This window comes from Linepithema humile, chromosome 1, assembly GCF_040581485.1.
Source record: "Linepithema humile isolate Giens D197 chromosome 1, Lhum_UNIL_v1.0, whole genome shotgun sequence".
In the NCBI taxonomy this organism is placed as follows: domain Eukaryota; kingdom Metazoa; phylum Arthropoda; class Insecta; order Hymenoptera; family Formicidae; genus Linepithema; species Linepithema humile.
The window spans coordinates 16985413-17004843 of record NC_090128.1 but is presented as its reverse complement, the minus strand read 5'-3'; the positions used below and the strand labels follow the sequence as shown (position 1 = coordinate 17004843).

Below are 19431 nucleotides of genomic sequence, written 5' to 3'. Positions count from 1 at the left end.
TGTGTAATTTATCCGAATAAGGTTCAAATGTAAAAATGTATTAAATTTTTTTATCAGCGCGATTGGTGCCAAAAATTTCAATACGTTCTTGATGCATTCTATTTTATCGACTGAGCGGTGCACTCGAACGCGACGCAGTCGCGCATTTCAAAATGTGAAGATTCACGGCGCGCAGTCGCGACATGTGTGCGCCCCGACAGATCGTTCGCACGCTGGCTGCCCATATAAGGTAATTTCCCCACGTCCCTGGCGGCGATTGGGCCACGCGACTGCATGTCCCGCGTCAATGACTAATTCCGCTCGAAACGCGTGTCTGTAAATCGATTTTGCGTACGTATATGGGAAGACTGGCTCGAGAGCGCCGGCAGTCAATTGTTCCTTATCATCTAATATCGTGCGATCCGCTTATCGATATCATATCGATGTATACCGCCACGCATTGTATGGTCGCGTCGCGCAATGCCTCGTGAACATGTGCGTAGTACGCGACGTGTCCACCTGTCTGCCCGCCTCTCCATTTATCCATTCATCGCACTCGCTGTCTTGGTGGCCAGCGTCTCTCGTGAATGCCGAAGGCATTTGCAAAGTTGTGCAATTTTCTGTCTTCGCGAGCGTTTATTGTAACGTAATGTACAGTCGGCGCGCAACCGCGAATTTTTCGATGACGCGTGCATAGGATGAGGGGCCGGCACGCGGGCCAATCAGCGCGGCCGATCGCGATGGCGCTGCGCGCGCAGGCGTAGGGATACAGGATTCACGGGGAGCGAGAGAGAGGGACGGAGTGTTAAGAGAGAGCCGGCTGGTCGTGAGAGAGGAGCCTCCCTTCCCGTTTCGCCCGTAAGCCAGCCGCGCGACCCCTTCGACTGGACACTACGCCGCTATCCAGTTCCATCACGGCCGAGATACTCCGGTAAAGTGTCGGTTAAAGTGCTCATTCACGTGACTCTGCCCACCGGCTACACGGCTACCTACGGAAAATGGTAAATATCCGGCAAATGCGAAAATGTATTGCGCGACGTATCCGCGTATCAGCCGCCCGGCGACGTCTCTAAACGCGCGACGGTGACGGCGGCGCGCTCCGTGCGCAACGGGCGAGGCCGCCCGGCATCTCGACGACGGTACTTTTTTGTGGTTATGGCCGCCAGCAGACGCGCCGGTCGCCATTTCTGCCTGTGCAGGCCCCGGCACGACGGAGATACGCCTCCTTTCCTCGCGAGACCGGAAGAGGAATTCGGCATCGTCGTGTTGCGTTTCTCGTTTGACGACGATGATGAGCAACGATCTTTGCTCCTCGACCGGTCGTTATACTCGATTCCTCGTCTTTTTCATTTGCGTACATGTTTGCCCCCCTTCGAGTGCAAATTCCTTGGCGGCGATACTTGCGATAATGCGCGCAGTCTCGCCGTTACTTCCAGGAAGCGTATGATTCATCTCCGCTCTGGCAAGCCGATTGACCGATCGTCTAAAATCGCGCGTCACCGTGCACCGATGTGAGATCGTGCTTTTGTGCTGGGTGCGATTGCGTTTTCTCTTGCTCTTTGTCTCATGCTTTCTCGCTCTCCTTCTCTCTCGATTCCTATCTCTTTCGCCTTTCCGAGCGGTGCATCCGATTGTAACCGGTACGACTTTCCGTTTAACTTTTCAGTGTGTTGCCAAGAAGAGATACACGACTCGCGCCTTAATCGTGATTCGTTTCGTAACTAATTAACATTACAATTTTCGTTCTGCTTAACTCTGTCTTGAAAAGAGAAAGTCACTAGTGACAGAATTTATTTCGATGCTGCATCGAAAACACCTCTACACTTGTTGAAGTTGCTTCAGGACATTCCAAAAATATATCGCGATATGTTGTTCGAGTAAAGAATCGTCCTCGGCAGCTCCGTCCTTGATTCATCGTACAATCATAATATTGTTGATGCTGTGCATCTGTACAAATCCAGTAGAATAGACAGCGACAATATGTTTATCGGCCGGTCTACTATCTGTCGTTAAAAAAAAAAAGTTGACTGCTCGCACGCGGCACGCCCGGCTTCGTTGTATCGAAGATATCGCCTACTATCAAGCTCCACTTAGATAGGAGTGGGGGGGGAGGAGGGGTGTCATGGTGTATTATTTTTATCCTGAGACGTATTCAAAAGCGATTTTCTTCAGTTTTTCGGGCAGATTTATTGAAATTTGTTTCGTATGTGCATTTAAAGAATGTTTAAAAAATTTTATAACACATAAAATATATAAATATAACACGTACACTAAAATTTCGTGTAAGCTCGAGGCACATCACGATTTGTGAAATATCGAATAACACTAATAATAAATAAAATTCCAGGATTGAAGAAACAAGACTTTGGGACTCTGTTGATTAATAAATTCGTGTGAGAAGGAAGCATCACGTATTTATTTCGGTCGGTGTTTCAAGTCGCGCGTGTCATGTTGTCGCTGTCTATTTCTATTCGAATATTCACTCGTTCCGTGCCACTGAGAGAGAGAGAGAGCGAGGGGAGGAGAGAGAGAGAGAGAGAGAGAGAGAAATCGTCAACGAGCTCACGCATTATCTCGATTCGCTGAAGCGTATTGCGATCTATTAGTAATTTGCGATGAGACATGCTGTAGATTACCGTTGTTAACAAGACAGTAAACCTATTCTTTTTAATTGCACTTTTTAATTCCAAATAAGCACATGTTCAGACATTTGAGGAAAAAAAGAAAGAATAGTTGGAAAAGTCAATTTCTGATCAATGAAAATCGGATAAATACATGAAAAGTGTTTTGTATTATTTTGATTGCCATAAAAAATGTGTCAAAATTTATGTTAAGATAATCGAGAAAGCTTTCGAGCTGTTAATCGATTTCTATTATCACACCATCGCATCGAATACATCAAGCATATGCGGTGCATGTTATTATAATTAGCTTGAAACGCGTCACAATTTATGAAAAATCTCACAAGTGCATAAAGCGAATCGAGTTTCAAACCGATTTTGCCATATATCGATTAACCCTTACGATTTGTAAAATACTAACTTATAAATAAACATCCAGAATCGAAGAAACAAAGATTTTCAGTATCTCTCGATTAACAAATTTGTGTGCGAAGGAAGAATCATGTATTAATTTCTCTCTATTAATTTAATTTACCTTTCGATTTTTTTATGATGGATATAATAGAGATAATAATTTGCAAGAGTTTTACTTTTAAAGAATAACAAATATTATACGATAATTGAAAGAACATGTTTTATTTTATTATTAAAAAGTTTGATTTTATTTTTAACAATATTCAAAGTTTGTCGCAAAAATAATGTTTAACCGAATATTATAATTTTATGTTGTAGTTAGTTGTTCTTTTATCAGCTTCTTTTGACATATTGACACTTTCTCGAATGTCACCCTGCAAAATTCAAACCACTGACGACACGACTCCGGTAAGCGTGACTGATGCGATGGGAAGAGAGAGAGAGAGAGAGAGAGAGAGAGAGAGAGAGAGAGAGAGAGCGCTTACGCAAAATTGCAAAACAAAAATAAATGAATGTGCGATAAGTGAGACGTCTAAGTAGTTTATCGCGAAAAATTGCAATTGCGTTGTTCAACGACGATTGTGTTTCCTTTATCAAAACCACTTGCGGCTCGCGTGGATATAAATAAGAGTACGACTCAGAGCGGAGAGTCGCGCGCTATCATGCGGCGCATTGCTGCCGCGTTGTTTCCCATCCGCGCGATCAAACACGACCTTAACTCTTTCGCGACTACGGCACTACCTTTTCGCCGTCGACCTTACCGCCGTGAAATAGTTTATACAGTGGTGTGATGGTATCTCAACTCCGAGCAAAACTTCACTGTCCAAATACGACTCGTCGCGGAAACATCGGGTACTTGTTTCAGCTGGAAACCTCGCGACAAAACGCATACTTCATGTTAAGATAACTCGATAATAACAAACTTCACAATGGAACGCGAAGAATCGCGTCTTGAAACTTAGTGAGATTCTTGTGAAAAATATATATTTCTAGGTGTGCAATTTTCAACATTTTTTCTCGTCAATTTTTCATCGTTTTTTATTGAATATATTCATATCTGTCTTCTGAGAGTTGACTCTGATTGCGAAATTGTTCCCTTTCTCTCCTCTGATATTCTTTCGCTTCTGCCGGCACTTGGTGGATGACAGTGAACTAGAGAGAGGAACAGTGCACGCTGCAGCGCCGGTGTGCCGGTAGCGCGAGAAGAGAGGGAAAAATTCAATGAGCCTGTAAGGAGGTCGGTTATTTTCTTGCGGGCCAGCGACTCTCGAAGTTCACTGACGTCTCTTACGCGAACGCGGCGAACCGCCAGTTGATTAACCTTTCGCCATTACGACGGTTTTAACGCCGCGTTTAAAAATCGCGCGACAGATTTATAGTGACGTTTCCCCGCGGTCGAATTTCATCGATAAGAGATGTAAAATAAAAGCTGCGTGCGACAAATATTCCTTAAATCGATAATAATCAATTATAATTTTGTTTCTTTTCTCTTATTCGCACTTGTTTACGCGTAAGCTGAAATACGCTAAATATTTGTTATTTCAAATGTAGAAACTACAATTATACAAAATGTAGTTAGAACGAGTTGATTTATCGCTCGGAATGTTACACGAAGTTAGCTGAGCCCGATGAATCATTTTTCGCTTGACCTTGTGTGCGCGATTTGAGCTCGAGAAGGCCTACAACACGCCCCAGAAGAGGGAGCAGTACTCTCCGCTATCATCCCTTTAACCGGTGTCCCTTGTCGCCGCCGCCGCCCCGTCAGGATATCGACCCAGAAGTTGCATCCTCGGCGTTTGCCGGCCGCTCCCCCAACCGTCGCACTTCTCGCAGGACCCCTTCGCACCCCGATTCTCATCCGACCCGCAGTCCTTCAGTCATGTAGAACAGTCAGGGCGATACGTTGGTGTTAGTATCGGCTATTGAGCGCATCCATATTTGAGCATCCTTCTCTCGCCGGAATTGTCGATCATAAATCTACATTGCGAATCTTTATTCGTTCGCTTTTGTGAAATCCGAACCGATGCCTGCACTGTCGTTGCGGATTACGGCTCAACGGTTTGACTATCGTCTCGAATATAATTAAGTATCTTATTTTGAAGTTGGAAATAATATCATACACGCGAATGTTATAATTCTCAAGAAAATACAGGCGTTATCCGTGTACGCGTGACGTGGCAGTTTGAGTGCCACTTGTTTACTCTTCGAGTGCCAATTTTACCTTCATGCATGTGCCAGAAGTTGGGAAAATGATTCGCAATAATGTAGAACATTGGATTTTTTTAAAAAGGATAATATTGAAAATTTTTAAATTTTTAGACTCGAGAAAATTTCGCAAGTATTTTCGCCATTTTTAATTGTAGGTATTCGCTCCGTTTGTATCCGGCTACAAAAACATCCATTAGTTGTATTTCGCTAATTTCCACGGCGCGGAGACGAACGGAGTCGAAAGCTCGTATCGCGTGGCACGTGCTCGCGAATCAGGGGATAACTTTAGAAGTGGATCGTCAGATCTCTTTTAGCTCGGGATTCGCGCGTGGGAAGAATTTATTTCGGTAGCGTAGTCCATATAATTTTGTCCGCGAAATAAGTTCAAACGGGGGCCCCTCAATTGACACGGCAAACACGGCGTGCCGATTGCCAAATCTCGACGTATCAAATTGACGCGAGATGTCGCAATATCTGTATCAATTAACTTAGCCGTGGCAGAACGCGATAGTCACTCAGCAGAAATTCGCACCATTTTTTTTTCATCACAGCATGGATATACCGAGAAAAATGAATTCACGGTTCTGTACATATTTAGTCTTTTTAATAAAGTAAAATGAAACTTGGACGAGATAAAATGTCGAGATTTAAAAAATATTTTGTAAATTGAAAAGAAAATATCTTGAAATATATATACGACGATAACTGCATCGATATGTCACTTGGTATTTCTAGAAAACACCGACAAGCATCAGCTGAGTCATCGCGAACTCATATCTCGCTTCTTTCTCATTATCCATAATAAATGATATCTATCGATGTTTCATTAGGCATCTGGCGTGACGGTCGCAGACGTTTGTAAGACAACGTACGAGGAGATAAAGAAAGACAAAAAGCACCGGTATGTGATCTTCTACATTAAAGACGAGAGACAGATAGATGTGGAAGTCATCGGACCTCGTGATGCGGCTTACGACGCCTTCCTCGAAGATCTGCAAAAAGGCGGTAGCGGGGAGTGCCGTTATGGTCTGTTCGACTTTGAGTATACTCATCAGTGTCAGGGTACTTCCGAGGTAATTATTAATAGTATTCTCTGTGATATACATATTTCAAGTGCAACGAAAGCCTTCTCCCAACAGAAAGTCTTGGATGTATCATCATTACTGTTCTTTTTTTTTTTTTTACAGGCATCCAAGAAACAAAAATTATTCCTGATGTCGTGGTGTCCTGACACGGCCAAGGTCAAGAAGAAGATGTTGTACTCGAGTTCCTTCGATGCTCTGAAAAAGTCGTTGGTCGGTGTACAAAAGTACATACAGGCGACAGATCTGTCGGAGGCTTCCGAGGAGGCTGTCGAGGAGAAACTTCGAGCCACCGACAGAAATTAGGAGTATTCCAGCGAATCCCAAAACTACTATTACGAGATAAGAAAAAGAAAGCCAAGTGGAATACGATACATCGCGAATTAACTTCCCAAAAACAGAAAAAAAAAACAGTAATTCTCTATACTGTCGTTGCATCGAGGGTTCACGTTTTTACACATTTTTCACTTTTAAACGAGACCGTTTATCAAGTATTTTATGCTACATATGTTAGTCATCAGGGGAGTGGAAGCATTATTAGCAAAAGTGAACAAGAATGAGAAAAAAAGAATAAACAGCGGGAGATAAGCACTCTTTTTCATAATCGCGGACATTATGTGAATCTATCTGATATAATATTAATATTATACTATTATTATATAAGATAATTGTACAAGAATACAAGACAATTTACAACCAGTCAAGCAGTAAAAGAACGGAATTATTACATTTTTTTTCTCACAGGCTGTACGACGTTTAAATTAAATTCATTTTATTATGATTCGGCGATATCCATTATATTCCCCACATTCGCATGTTTTTCATCAAGTATTTCGCACAAAATTAGAAGATACAAAAGGTGTGGTGAGACAAATAAAATATGTAAAAAAATATTAATTGATAATGCAGACTTCAATCTTGTCATGGAGGTCACTGCGGTTTACCGGAATGAGATTCTGCGCAAAGCAAAGTCGCGCCAACTGGATTCAACTGACGGTACTGGTTCTTTAAATGGTAAAGAATTTTCTTCTAAACTGTGCAGTAAAAGAGCTTATCAACGAATTCAGTTCACAGATATATTTCAAGTCTTGTTGGTGTCCATTTTGTTTATCGTAAATTACATAAATTGTCTATAATTGCGCGACTAATTTTTTAGATAAAATCACAAAACGTTTATATAAAAAATTTGTATCAAATTTTTTTTGGGTTGCGTCGTCTTCAAGAATGGAATTTACTGAACGAATGATGCGACTGATAAGGACGACACGTTCAATGACAGTCCGTACCTTTAGGCATAAATTAATATGGTTCATTTTACATTTTTTCGCACTTTACATAATCTTAAAATCTATTGTTGAATGTTATAATTAAGGTACATAACGTATTTAATATCAACAATAAGGCTCTCGCTTGATTATACATTGACCGATTTGCATCCGCTTTCAAGAGATGGGGCTTCGTCATGGATATTACTATAGCAACAAACAAGCAACGTAAACTATTAATTCACACAAATAAACAACATGCACACTGTTAACTTACAGCAAACAAACAACACATCAAACTATTCATTTACAAACAACACGTCAAAAAATTATCAACTTTTATTATTTTATATCTCAAGAATTCTTTCGTTACTTTGGTTCTTATTTTTAAAGATGGTTAGCGATTAACCAGATGAAGATTAATTTCAAATTAAATCGCCATATTTACCTGGCAATTTGTCCTGCTCTTGACCGTCATTTGTCTCAAAATTTTCGCTGGAATCGACAACTGCAACGTGCAAAATAAAGCGCGATATATCTCTGCGATATTGAGTATATTGTGATAAGAAGGACAGCGATATATAGCGAATGTATGCGCGAACGACTTATCTTTATTACTTACGGGCTCCTTCAGTGTGGAAGCGCACTATCTCCGAGGGATGGCTCCATCCGTAATGATTTCTGGACAAAACGACCGCCTCGTAATGGGTCGCCGCGTCCAGGCCCGTCAGATTAAAGGAGCGAACGTGCACCGAGCTGATGCCGGGTATATACCAGTTGTCGTTGTTACCGGGTATAAATAATTTGCGCCATTCGCCGCCATTACCTCTCTATTATACATTAACATAAATTAACATAAAAAAGACTACAAGAACCAAAGCGCAAAAAAAAAAAAAAAATTGCTTCATCAATCAGTACAAAGCGACGATACAGTTATCGAAACGTTTCAATCTCAATTTCGAATTCCCTTTTCAATCTAATAGGATTGTAACGACGATATGATTATCACGCATAAATAATGTGTGGCAGTTAAAAATGAGTATTTAAATTTCATTAATAAAATACCAAAATCTGTTTTTAAAGAGCCAAGCAAGCGCAGGTCGCAGAAGATTTATTTTTTATCAAATATTTCATTATATTTGAAGTTAATGTGTTCTAATTCTACATTTTGTCACCTTTTTTTCTAACTTTCGATTTTCATGTAATTTCACATGTTAGCATTTATACCTTTTCTTCAGCTTTCTTTTTTGCCGTCTTTTCGCGGACCGATCAAAATAAAAAGAACTACAAGATTCGAATAAAAAGAATAAAAAGAGTACAAAATTCACAATATTATATGGTGGAAGATTCTAATAATAACGGCACCAAAATTACCCTTTCGTTCAATTGTGTTTCTACAATTGCCTTTGCATGTACAGCAACCATCGAAATCATAACGTGAGCGACGCACGAAATAGATTCTTTATTCTGAGAAATCAGATGGTTGGTTTACTTTACGTTGATTTTCTCGACATTACACGTGGGAGGCTGTGCTTTTTTAATGATTGATGAATCAACTGTTTTTCATGAAATCTCACCTTGTATTTACGAAACCAGAACTGATATTCGATGACGGGACTGTAACTGTCGACTTGCCAGATAAAATTGTACGACGTTCTGGACGTGCCGTCTTCTTCTCGAAGACCGGCCTTCTTGAATACCGCCGGATTCGCGATTCCCGACAGCTCTATGTTCTTCTCCGTAGTTCCTAAGGAATTCGATGCTTTGCAGCGGTAGGAACCGTAATCGCTCGATTGCACTACTCTTATCAAGAGATTGTGATCGCTTCCGACGTTGTGCTTCACTATTCGCGACGTGTATGTCAATGTTTTGTTCTTCAGGTACCATTCAACCTGGAAAAACGGCAATTAACGAAATAAGACGTAAGGACAAGTTGTAATTTCCGTAATTTATATCCCTACATTAATTTAACTTAATATACGCTTATCTAATCTTTTTTATAAAGAGACAGTATTGCGGCAACATAACTCTGCCTGGCTCACTTGGTACTTTTTTTTGCGGGAAAATAAAAAAAAAGAACATCATAAGTCACGTGCCCCAGCGAATCGATTTGTCACGTGCGACTGGCTTTAAGGGATCACAGTGAGAAATTGCTCGGCAGATAGGAGAGGCAGGTTTCATTTAGTTACCGAGCGAAGGACTCGTTGAAATCTTGAAGAGAGACGATTTCTCGTACACACCAGGAAAATATTTCGTATTTGTATTAGACGTTCGAGGGAGAGCCGTCGATCGATTGCATCGTGCACTCCGATACCGTATGACGTAAGAGATCAAGTTTTTAATCGCAGCTTTGTAATCCGTTTTCGGAACGCGAGCGTGAATTTATTTTTACAATATATACCTATGCGGGATTCGAAGCCCCTGTCCCTTTTTTTAGGTCCCTTTTTCATCTTTCAAAGTATTTCACGTCGTTTAGGAGTTTAATGAAGCTGTCGAGATTATTCAACCGGCGCGAGTAATCACGCGGATACAATTTCTCATTGGCCTTTTGCAAAAGAGAGGTGAATTAACTATTTATTCTCGGGAAAATAAATCCCTTTCGCCCATTTCGACTTGTATATTTTTCACGGAGGATTCTGAGCGGGATTTAAGAGCTGCGCTCTAAAAAAAAAGGGCGCACTAAAATACGGCTTTTATACTCCACAGTGCAGGCGTCTCCGCTGCTAAAGTCCGCTTCTGCATTTGCGAAAGTAATTAAAAGTCCAAGCTGCGCCGTTGAAGCGCACGTGCATCGCCGTTGCGTTAATTACTGTTCGAACTGTTAATTAACCACGCGGCAATTACACTTGGTGTTGACAGTCTTAGAGAGAGATAGTTCCTCACCTTAGCCTCAGGCCAAGCGATCACTCTGCAAGTTAGCTGTACTCGTATTCCCGGATATGCGTGTACCCATTGCTTCTCCGCGTAGATCTCCGGTTTGTCTGCACCGATTTCACCACGTCAATATTCAGACAGAACAATGAAATTGTAAAGAGGGAAAAAATGACACGGTGAGAAAAGAAATATTTATTGTTATATATTCAATCGTTTAATCAAAGATGCATGCAATTTTGTACTTTGTAGCTTTGAAGTTGTTTTTGAAACGCATATAAAATCTTTTTGATACCACGAGAGCGGATTGTTAGATTGTAACGTTATGAAGGTTGATTAATGTCTGCAAAACACTCGCTGCGAATGCGCAATGAACATAATGGACTCACTCGTGTGTGTTGGATTAGAATACTAAAGAGACCAATCTGCAACAATTTCTTAATTATGTTGTTGCACAGTGCAGAAAGGATAAAGTGCGATTTACATGATCGTTTTGATGTGGGTGATCGTAATTAAACTGCCGATTAATTATAAGTGCACTCGATGCAATTTTGCGAAACTTGTGTTACAACTGTAATAAATGAACAAATGCGAACATTCACATGCAAAGAAAATTGTAGTGAGATGAGCGCGAAGGACACAAACTCGAGATAAAAAGGGTAAACAATTCCGAGGTAAAAAATAAGAAAATTTCACGAAAAAAAGAAAAGTAAAGTTACAAATCTCCGGGAAATATAAGGAAAATTGTGATATGAGCGGAAAACTTGCTGGCTAAATTTCTTTTAAAGCGTAAATAAAGTATACAGAAAAATCAGAAGATTATTAAGTATTTTTCATTATTTAATAAAATGCGAAAGGTATATAGCAGTTTAAAGGGGATGTTCCGTAGAAGAATTTGCGCAAATTCTTTTTACGTATTTAAGAATATACGTTCGAATTGACAAATCGACTCACATCTAATACGCAGATCTATGTGCGCCATGGCGGGATCGCCGATTTTGTTATCGGCAATGCAAGTGTATTTGCCGGAAAGATTCCGATTGTCAGCGTGAAATCTCAATTGCGGTCTGGCGTCCAACAACGGGATCACTTCGTCCTGCGAAGAAGAGAAAGACGACGCGATGCGCTTTACCTTTCGTAAAACACACGATCCACTTCAATATAATTGGCTTATTGTACGAGGCAGGCGTTTTCGCTGCGCGAGAAACGGAGGCTTGCGCTACTTTTTTTCTTTTTTCCTACTTTTCTGTTTTTTTCTCTTTCTTCCTCTTTTTTTTTACCGAAAACACTTCTCGTTGTTACTCTTTCGCACTAATCATTTAATATCATCGGCATGGACGATAATGTGACGGAGGATATCGATTACCTTGGTCATCCAAGTTATGACGGGGCTCGGTACTCCCTCCGCCACGCATTGCATGTCCACCGTCTCGCCGAAATTGACTTCCAACTGGCCGGACTCTGGCACTGTCTTCACACTCGATGGATCTAGAAAGAAAAAAAAAAACGGATGAATAAATTTCTCGTTATATTATCAGCCGGCTTTACGTTGTCTTGCACTTATGTAAAATTCAGACCTTCGCCACATTCGACAGATAAGAATTCTGAGAAAGGTACAAAATGGATAAAAAAAAAACATTTGCATATCTCACCTTTTTTGGAATAATTTTGCACGAAAAAATATCACTTCCAGATGTTTTTATCGAAATAAGTTGTTTTTATTTGCATTAAAATGAAACACTTTGCGGCCAAACATTTTTCGTCTTTGCGCAAAAGTAATTTCGAAAAAAATGTCGCGTGTAAATGCATTTTTTACTGACTCTAAGCGGGGAAGCGATTCTAGATAAGAGCCGAAAGAAGATCGATGGACGAATGTCCGGTTTGGATGCGCGAATACGAGGCTCTCGGAGAATCCCCTTTCGACGCGTCGATTTGTCTCGGGATGTATAGAGATGGATTCCCTGTTGGGACGCGGTGCAAGAGGGAGAAACGCCTATCTCGGTTCACATCGTGACGGAGGCGTACTCACACATCACTTCGATCTCGTGTACTTGCGTAACGTATCCCCAGGGAATCGGCCGGATCGTCTGACACACATACTGGCCACTGTCTTCCTGTTGCACGTTGCGGATCTGCAGGCTACCGTTGCCATACAGGGTGACCTTATCGTTCGATAGCTTCTGGTCGTAGCTGTCGACCAGCAGGTTCCCCTCTCGCCACCACTTCACCCTGGGCTTTTCCGCGTCTACAGAAATAACAACCGTTTCCGTACGCTCCGACAAATATCGTCCTAAAACTTACATCCTAAGGCCGACATTCGACGCGGGATAGTTATTATCTACTGACAAGTCGAGAGGAAAGCGGATCGTCGGTGGAGCTTTTTCCATCCCGTTTAAAATAATGCAAAGAGAGAACGAGAAAAGAAAACAAACTTGCAAATTTGTAAATAGTAACGTTTTATCTTAATTAAGGTCGGTATTCATAGTCCGTTCTTATTCCAAGATTATCCTAAGTACTGTCTTAAGATATTAATATAGCTTTCTGATTGGTTCGTAGCATCTTAAGATTACTTAAGACAATCACAATTAAATATAAGAACGGACTATAAATACCGTCCTAAGTAAAGCTTCACCGCACACAAAAGACTCATGACGAAACATTGACGCTTTGTAGCGAGATGAAACATACTAGTGTGGCTGTGTGAGCGGAAATATCTGTACCCTCTTTTTCACTCACCCGTGCCACTTTATCCTGATTTTGCACGCCCGCATAGGTAAAAATAACGATGTTTCAAAAGACACTCTCGCGTTATCACGGTGATGCGATTACGGTTTGGGCAGAGTGTCAGGCAATTTTTTACAAAGGTAGAATGCAAAAAGTATAGATAGAGTTGACAAAATGAGAAAACCACATGGAGAAGAGAGATGTAGAGAAACTGAGTAATTAACACGTTGAATGCCACGCTTTTATATGTCTTATCCACCAGGCCTCAATTATTATTTTATGAAAACCGCCCGTCACGGATGACCCCGGTTTCACGTGTTAATCATTAGTCGGTACAAAAGGGAAGAAACGAAAAGAACGCGAAACTGAACGCATAACTGATCGTTAACAACGACACACTCGTACCCTGATTCTCCACGTTACACGGCAGCAATGTCGTTTCGTTCTCCATGATTTTTATTGGGTGATTTTGAAAGCTGCTCACGTTGTTCGTCGCAGCATAAGAGCCTACAACACACAATGTCAAGAAATATAATAATATAATAATAATTAAATTGCAGCATTTAACGGCAACCCTGCGCCAAGCGAATCGCCGCAAAACATTCGCGCTCTGCATTTTTTTTTTCTTCTCTTTCTTCCTTATTTGTTTTAATTCGAATAAAAATTCTCGCGTTTGTCCCGCACGCGTGCGTGACCGCGCAAAATTTATTTCCACAGTAATCTCGGACGTGCACGCGCGCGGAGATTCTTTTTCCCTTTTCTTTTTTTATGATCGATTACTATACATTACACCAGCGGCGTGCATAACACACTAGGCAACCTTCGCGTGGTATACAAAAATGAAACCACCTAGCGCGATTATCTCGCACCTCACGCACTTCTGGAAACTCTCGTCGGCCGGCCGGAACAGAATCGATTGCCGAAGTTGCGTGCGCTAGCGAACAAACGATGTGGCGCAAAGTTTTATTTATACCTCCGCAACAGTTTTTCTGCTCAAAAGAACATCGATTGATACACGAAAATGCGACAATAATTATACAACTTTGTGATGTAGATATTATAGTCCAATTTCCGTGCTATCTCAATTATGAGAGAGAGTGAATTGCTCGAATGTGTTCCTTGTTATCACGCGATGATTATCTAAAGTAAGAAAACAATAAAGTGGAAAACTGAATCAATCATTTGTATACGCCGCATGAGATTATATTTGTGCACGAAAAAAAAACTGTTATGAAATAAACATTTTCCTCACTTCTCAAAAATAATGTCCGTAATTTTGTTATATTTTTCTCTGTTGCAGATTCTGACGTCAGAAAAGTAATTTTGACAACATATTCTCACGTAAGTTGTTTCTCATTCTTGTGTTTTAATTCTTCTACGAGCGTAAATATTTGTAAAAATAATACACCGAAATTCGTAAAACAGCTCCAACAAAACACGTCATTCCCTAAAAGTATACGCCTCATAATTTCGATATTCACTAGTATATTTCGTATATTACCAATCGTGCAGATGTAAAATATCCAAATGTAGAGCACCATTTCTTGTAATTATATATGCGTTACACTGAAACTGTCGGTACACACGAACTTTGCATCGAAATTACACCGAAAAATAGTACTCAACCGTTTCTTTTCGTGCGCGCGATTTCCTCGGGTTTTCACGAGACACTGATCTCGCTTTAAGATGTGATTCGTGGTCTGTACGATCTTGACATACGCACACGCACCAAGGCATACACACGCACGTATCATCGCATCAAGACGCACACGTATGTATCATCGCTCGAAATAATGAGCAGTTGTCAGCAGACTCAGGGATACTCATATTGGGCAGCATGATAGAAGCCCGATCGATCATTTTTCGCCAATCTCATTTCATCTTTACGAAATGTCCATTAAATATCACAAAATATAATACTTTTATACTTCAGATATTTATACTTTTATCTTGCGACTAAAATTAAGAATTAATTACTTACCTTCGAAAAAATATAAGGTATACAAATAAATAAATTATACATGTTATGTGTTCAAATCAATCAATTCGATTTTATTTAAGATACTTTTATGCGAACGAAAAGATTTTACAGAATGATCGATGGTGTTTCACGCTCCATGACGTTTCCATAAGCCGGATTGAGAACCACCGTCTTCTATCGCAAAGCCGCTACTGCTATGGGGACATAGGGGTGTTCACCCACGAACACCAAAGGCATTCTTCTATAATTTGTTCAATTTACGCACGGACACGCAGCGTGTATAGAGCCATTCATCGGAGTAATCCATTAGACCGTTAATCCAATAAGCGATTCACCGCTTCGATGTATTCTTAGGTCATCGCAACAGTTTTCTTACATGTCCTTTAGAAATATATTCTAAGTTAAAAAAAAAAAAATTTTTTACCCGCTCTTTAAACTTCTTTACTGTTTTGCTTTCACTTTATGTATTTTACATTCTTGAATTATTTCTGCTGTCGCAATTAATTCCACTTTGCAAGTCATGTATCGGGTGTCACTCTATATATCTCCGTATTAATTTATGAAATTTGTGAAAAGGTACAAATTCTCGTTCGTTATTGTTGAGTTATTCTCCTGACAATCATCGTTTATCCTCGAGGCGTGAGTAGCAATAATCGGTTAACGCTTTATCGCTGGCTTTTAACTTTTTTCCCGATACCGTTGGCGGGTATCTACAATTCAAAAATGGCGATATTTTATGCAACGCTATGAAACTTTTATGCGCGAGCTGATCTTTTCACAGGCGTTTGCACCCGTACATTATATTCGCTCGATCAGCTGTGGCTTCTCTCACTTGTAAATCAGAGGGGACAAGCTGAATGACGACTCGCCGGATGTATAATCAGATAAACGTATCATAATATATTTATTATGGAGATAAATAAAGGATTTTTTTATTATCTTTATTTTCAATGCTTAAATTCAGCAATAAGCAGACAATTATGTATCGGACATATTACTGAAAAACAAATGTTACATATTTGCAACATTTCTGTTTAATTCAACACATTCTCCACACAGTGTATTTATAAGGCACATAAAATTACCATAATGTAACACAACTGATTAAGCGTTCAGGAAGATAAACATATAAGACGACATCGTATTATTTATTGCCGGTTCTCGCCTGAGTCTTTTAATTTCAATGACGGAGATACAAAGGATGAGAAAGAGAGGATTCAGCAGGATGAAGATGCCGCTCGAAGGGAAAGTAATCCTCCTCGAGTGCACGCGCGCGCGTGGTGGTGCGAATCTATGTGAATATAACTTAATCCAAGTCGAGAAGAAGGCGCTCCAAAACGGTCCTCAATTATCCGATGCATCCATTAAAGTGCCGACGAAGATCCTCTTAAATGGATCTTGGAAGAAATCTGCCGAGATAGTTTCGAGTTTTCAACGAGCTCTGCAGAGTGACGGATTGTCGATAAATTTTTTCGCTCGTCTATAACGCATCTTGATTCGTGCTTATAACCGGTATTTGTGTCCTTGCGATATCTTGAAGTATCGACGAAAGTTTAGCGTGATTTATTAGAGCGAAAATTCCTCGCAAAGCACACACAAATAATTAATTTTAAAGTCACCTTGTTTTTTACTCACACAAGAAGAAAAATCAAGTTTTGCCAAAAAAGGACATTTGAGTACGCCTTGTAAAATATAATATAATAAATTCCATATACAAGAAAGGTGAAAGGGGAAACGACGACCTATGGCACACTAGTTTTCTCTCACACGAAGAAAGAAAATTATGTGGCGAGAGTGGCGGTATTTACGCGGCGCGCTAGCTAAAAAGTTGCGGCTTAATTGGCACTAATTTACCGAAGTACCGGTCTCCGCCGGTCCGATGTGTGTGTGATCGCGCCTTCCACCTCGATTAAATGGTGTTTACGTAGGTCTCATAAGGGAATAGCTACTGCCCGCGCGGGCGGAAGTCGTAATTAATACTTCTTTCAAAAACTTTATTTCTCGCGCTAATTTGCCGGATCTCAGCACGTCATCGGTTATTTAACTCTTTTTATTGCCTCAGGAAGTAAAACAACAACGTATATAAATTTATATATAGACTTTATATAAAAAAATATACAAAAATTTTATAATAAAATAAAATTAAATAAATAAATAAATATTATCTTGATGTACTTGTTTATTAGAAGGTTACGTCACAGGGCGCATTAAGAGAGAGAAAGAGAGAGAGGAGAGGGGGTATTATTTTCATATGAAAAAGCATTTGTTTCCATATTCAACGACATACATACACAATTTATTGAATTTTTTCAAGCGGGACGTTTCTGGGATATTCGAAGTAATCCTGGTCCCGACGATAGACCCAAGAGAAGAAGAGATGAGGCTTATTCGGCAAGATGGGGGAGAAATCCGTCGCTGTCATAAACGTAAGACATGTCTGAATGTCTAAGCCGGTCCTTGGATGCGAGAATGATGATTAGTTTAGGGTATAATATACGGTCGCGGGAGTCAGGCTGCCGCGGTCGTCTTCTGGGAGACGTTGGGGTGGATTAAGGACGAGGAAGTATCGACCCGCGACTATGGTTATCCGTAAAGTTTACCTCAGTTTCTGGCGTCGCTTTGAGATCCGCTCCTCCGAGAAGCGGAGGAGGCCTTTGATTGTCTACAGACCGCGAGCTCAAAGACGGACGGAAAGAAACTCTTTACAAACTGATGCTTCAAATCACCAAGTCGAGTCTTTGTATTGAAAACAAGAGAGTTATTTGCGAAGAAGAAGATCTGCCTTTGCACTCGCCTCGAATGCGCGCACTTTTGATTATACGTTTCGCTAAAAGCGTATTGCTCCTTTCACTCGCACGTTTCAATTTGATTGTCGGCAACACGCCGTATTGACCGTATCCGCGATAATTGCACGCAAACAAAAAGCGAGCCGAGTCGACTAATAAAATATAATTATTCTCGCTGCTGTCGCACGATGCACATTTGATGGCAGGCGATTTCGTTCGCCCGTTATTCCCGGCCGAGCTGATAGTTCGGGATAATTTGGTGGGATAATACCGCATTGTAAACTGCGTTACACATACACACGTACACGCAGCCTGATTAAACGTTCCGCGAAATAACCCCCTACCCCGAATGTTGACGAACTTTGCATTCTATCATCGTGGTACGGAGTGATAGCGTGTTATTAGTTTCATTTGAAGCTCGCCAACATCGCCGCTTGTAACGATAACAACTGTGCGATGAATTGCACATTTTTCATGTTTTTTTTTTCGCAAATAAGAGAAAAGCTTCTGTAATTACATACCGAGAAAGTGCTCGGCAATTATTTTTGCTACTGCAACATATTTATTTGTTTTCACATGTTTATTTGTTCGACGAGATATATTTTCTGTCTTTATTCATCGTGATAAAGATACAGCCAATATTCCACGAAATTATTCGAATCTCTGAGACAAAACTGACGATGAGAAAAATATTGATAGTTATAGAGTGCGCCTCATTTGTGCGTTTCGCAATTTTATTGTCGAGGTTTTATTTTTCTCCAAAGTGAAATTCTGACGGATCGCGTATGGCTCTAGTGGTGAGATCCAATTACCGAGCGCCATAACAATTCCACACGCGAGAAACAATTTGGTTTCGGGAAATGGAAGGATTTTTTGTTACAATTCTTTCGTCTCATTTATCGTATCTGTTCAGCGCGCTTCGCGGTTGGTTTACCGATTCTGCGCGAGCACTTTCGCGATTCCACTTCGAAGGAACGGCTTTTCCTTAACAGAGATTCTATTTTCTTATTACAAGGGATATCTCATTATTTGCAAATGATATACGTGATTTCCCTTTCTTTCGCAAAAGCGGGTCAATTTGATTGATCGATGACTCTACGAGAACTTTTTCTCGCGAATTTGTAGCCAAATACATTATATTCCGAGCGTACTGCTGTTAAACGATCATAAAAAAGATGTCGTTAGGCGCAATCGTGCTCTCTTTGAGAAAATGCACTCCCGGTGGAAACATCGGTAAAGTTTCAAGTCGAATGTGGTCTGCGATTGGATTTTTCCAAGTACGTTTACACGACGAATTACCCTCGCAGCAAATAAGTGGAGAGGTGAAAAGGCAGAGAGTAAACGTGAGAGAAGGAGTGAGAGAAAGAGAGAGAGAGAGAGAGAAAGAGAGAGGAGCTCTTTGAGCAGAAATCAGGTGGATGGATCAAAGCGGAAAGCGAGGAATTGCTCGTGTTCTGCATTGTTTTGAAATTTGTCAGAAAGAAATGGAGAAGGTAAATA

The 19431-nt window shown here is 40.6% G+C and overlaps 2 protein-coding genes across 4 annotated transcripts; one reads left to right on the top strand and one right to left on the bottom strand.

Moving 5' to 3' along the window:
* Window positions 1-76: 76 nt before the first annotated feature.
* On the top strand, window positions 77-6810 carry tsr (Cofilin/actin-depolymerizing factor homolog tsr). Of its 3 annotated transcripts, none has more exons than XM_067347263.1 (3): window positions 77-229; window positions 6053-6295; window positions 6410-6810. In XM_067347263.1, exons 1-3 carry the CDS (start codon window positions 92-94, stop codon window positions 6608-6610), a joined length of 582 nt encoding a protein of 193 aa, XP_067203364.1. In that variant the 5' UTR covers window positions 77-91; the 3' UTR covers window positions 6611-6810. The 3 variants fall into 3 exon arrangements, with proteins under 3 accessions (XP_067203364.1, XP_012233084.1, XP_067203365.1); XM_012377661.2 differs by lacking the exon at window positions 77-229 and adding an exon at window positions 779-980; XM_067347264.1 differs by lacking the exon at window positions 77-229 and adding an exon at window positions 3366-3422.
* Window positions 6811-7366: 556 nt separating this feature from the next.
* On the bottom strand, window positions 7367-14860 carry LOC105678369 (neurotrimin-like). Its single transcript, XM_012377660.2, has 10 exons — window positions 14666-14860; window positions 13570-13671; window positions 12470-12685; window positions 11807-11928; window positions 11395-11536; window positions 10453-10550; window positions 9147-9461; window positions 8192-8399; window positions 8018-8077; window positions 7367-7776 (listed from the first exon to the last, which is right to left on the bottom strand). The coding sequence occupies exons 1-10, from the start codon at window positions 14703-14705 to the stop codon at window positions 7646-7648; spliced, it is 1434 nt and encodes a 477-aa protein (XP_012233083.1). The 5' UTR covers window positions 14706-14860; the 3' UTR covers window positions 7367-7645.
* Window positions 14861-19431: the final 4571 nt, after the last annotated feature.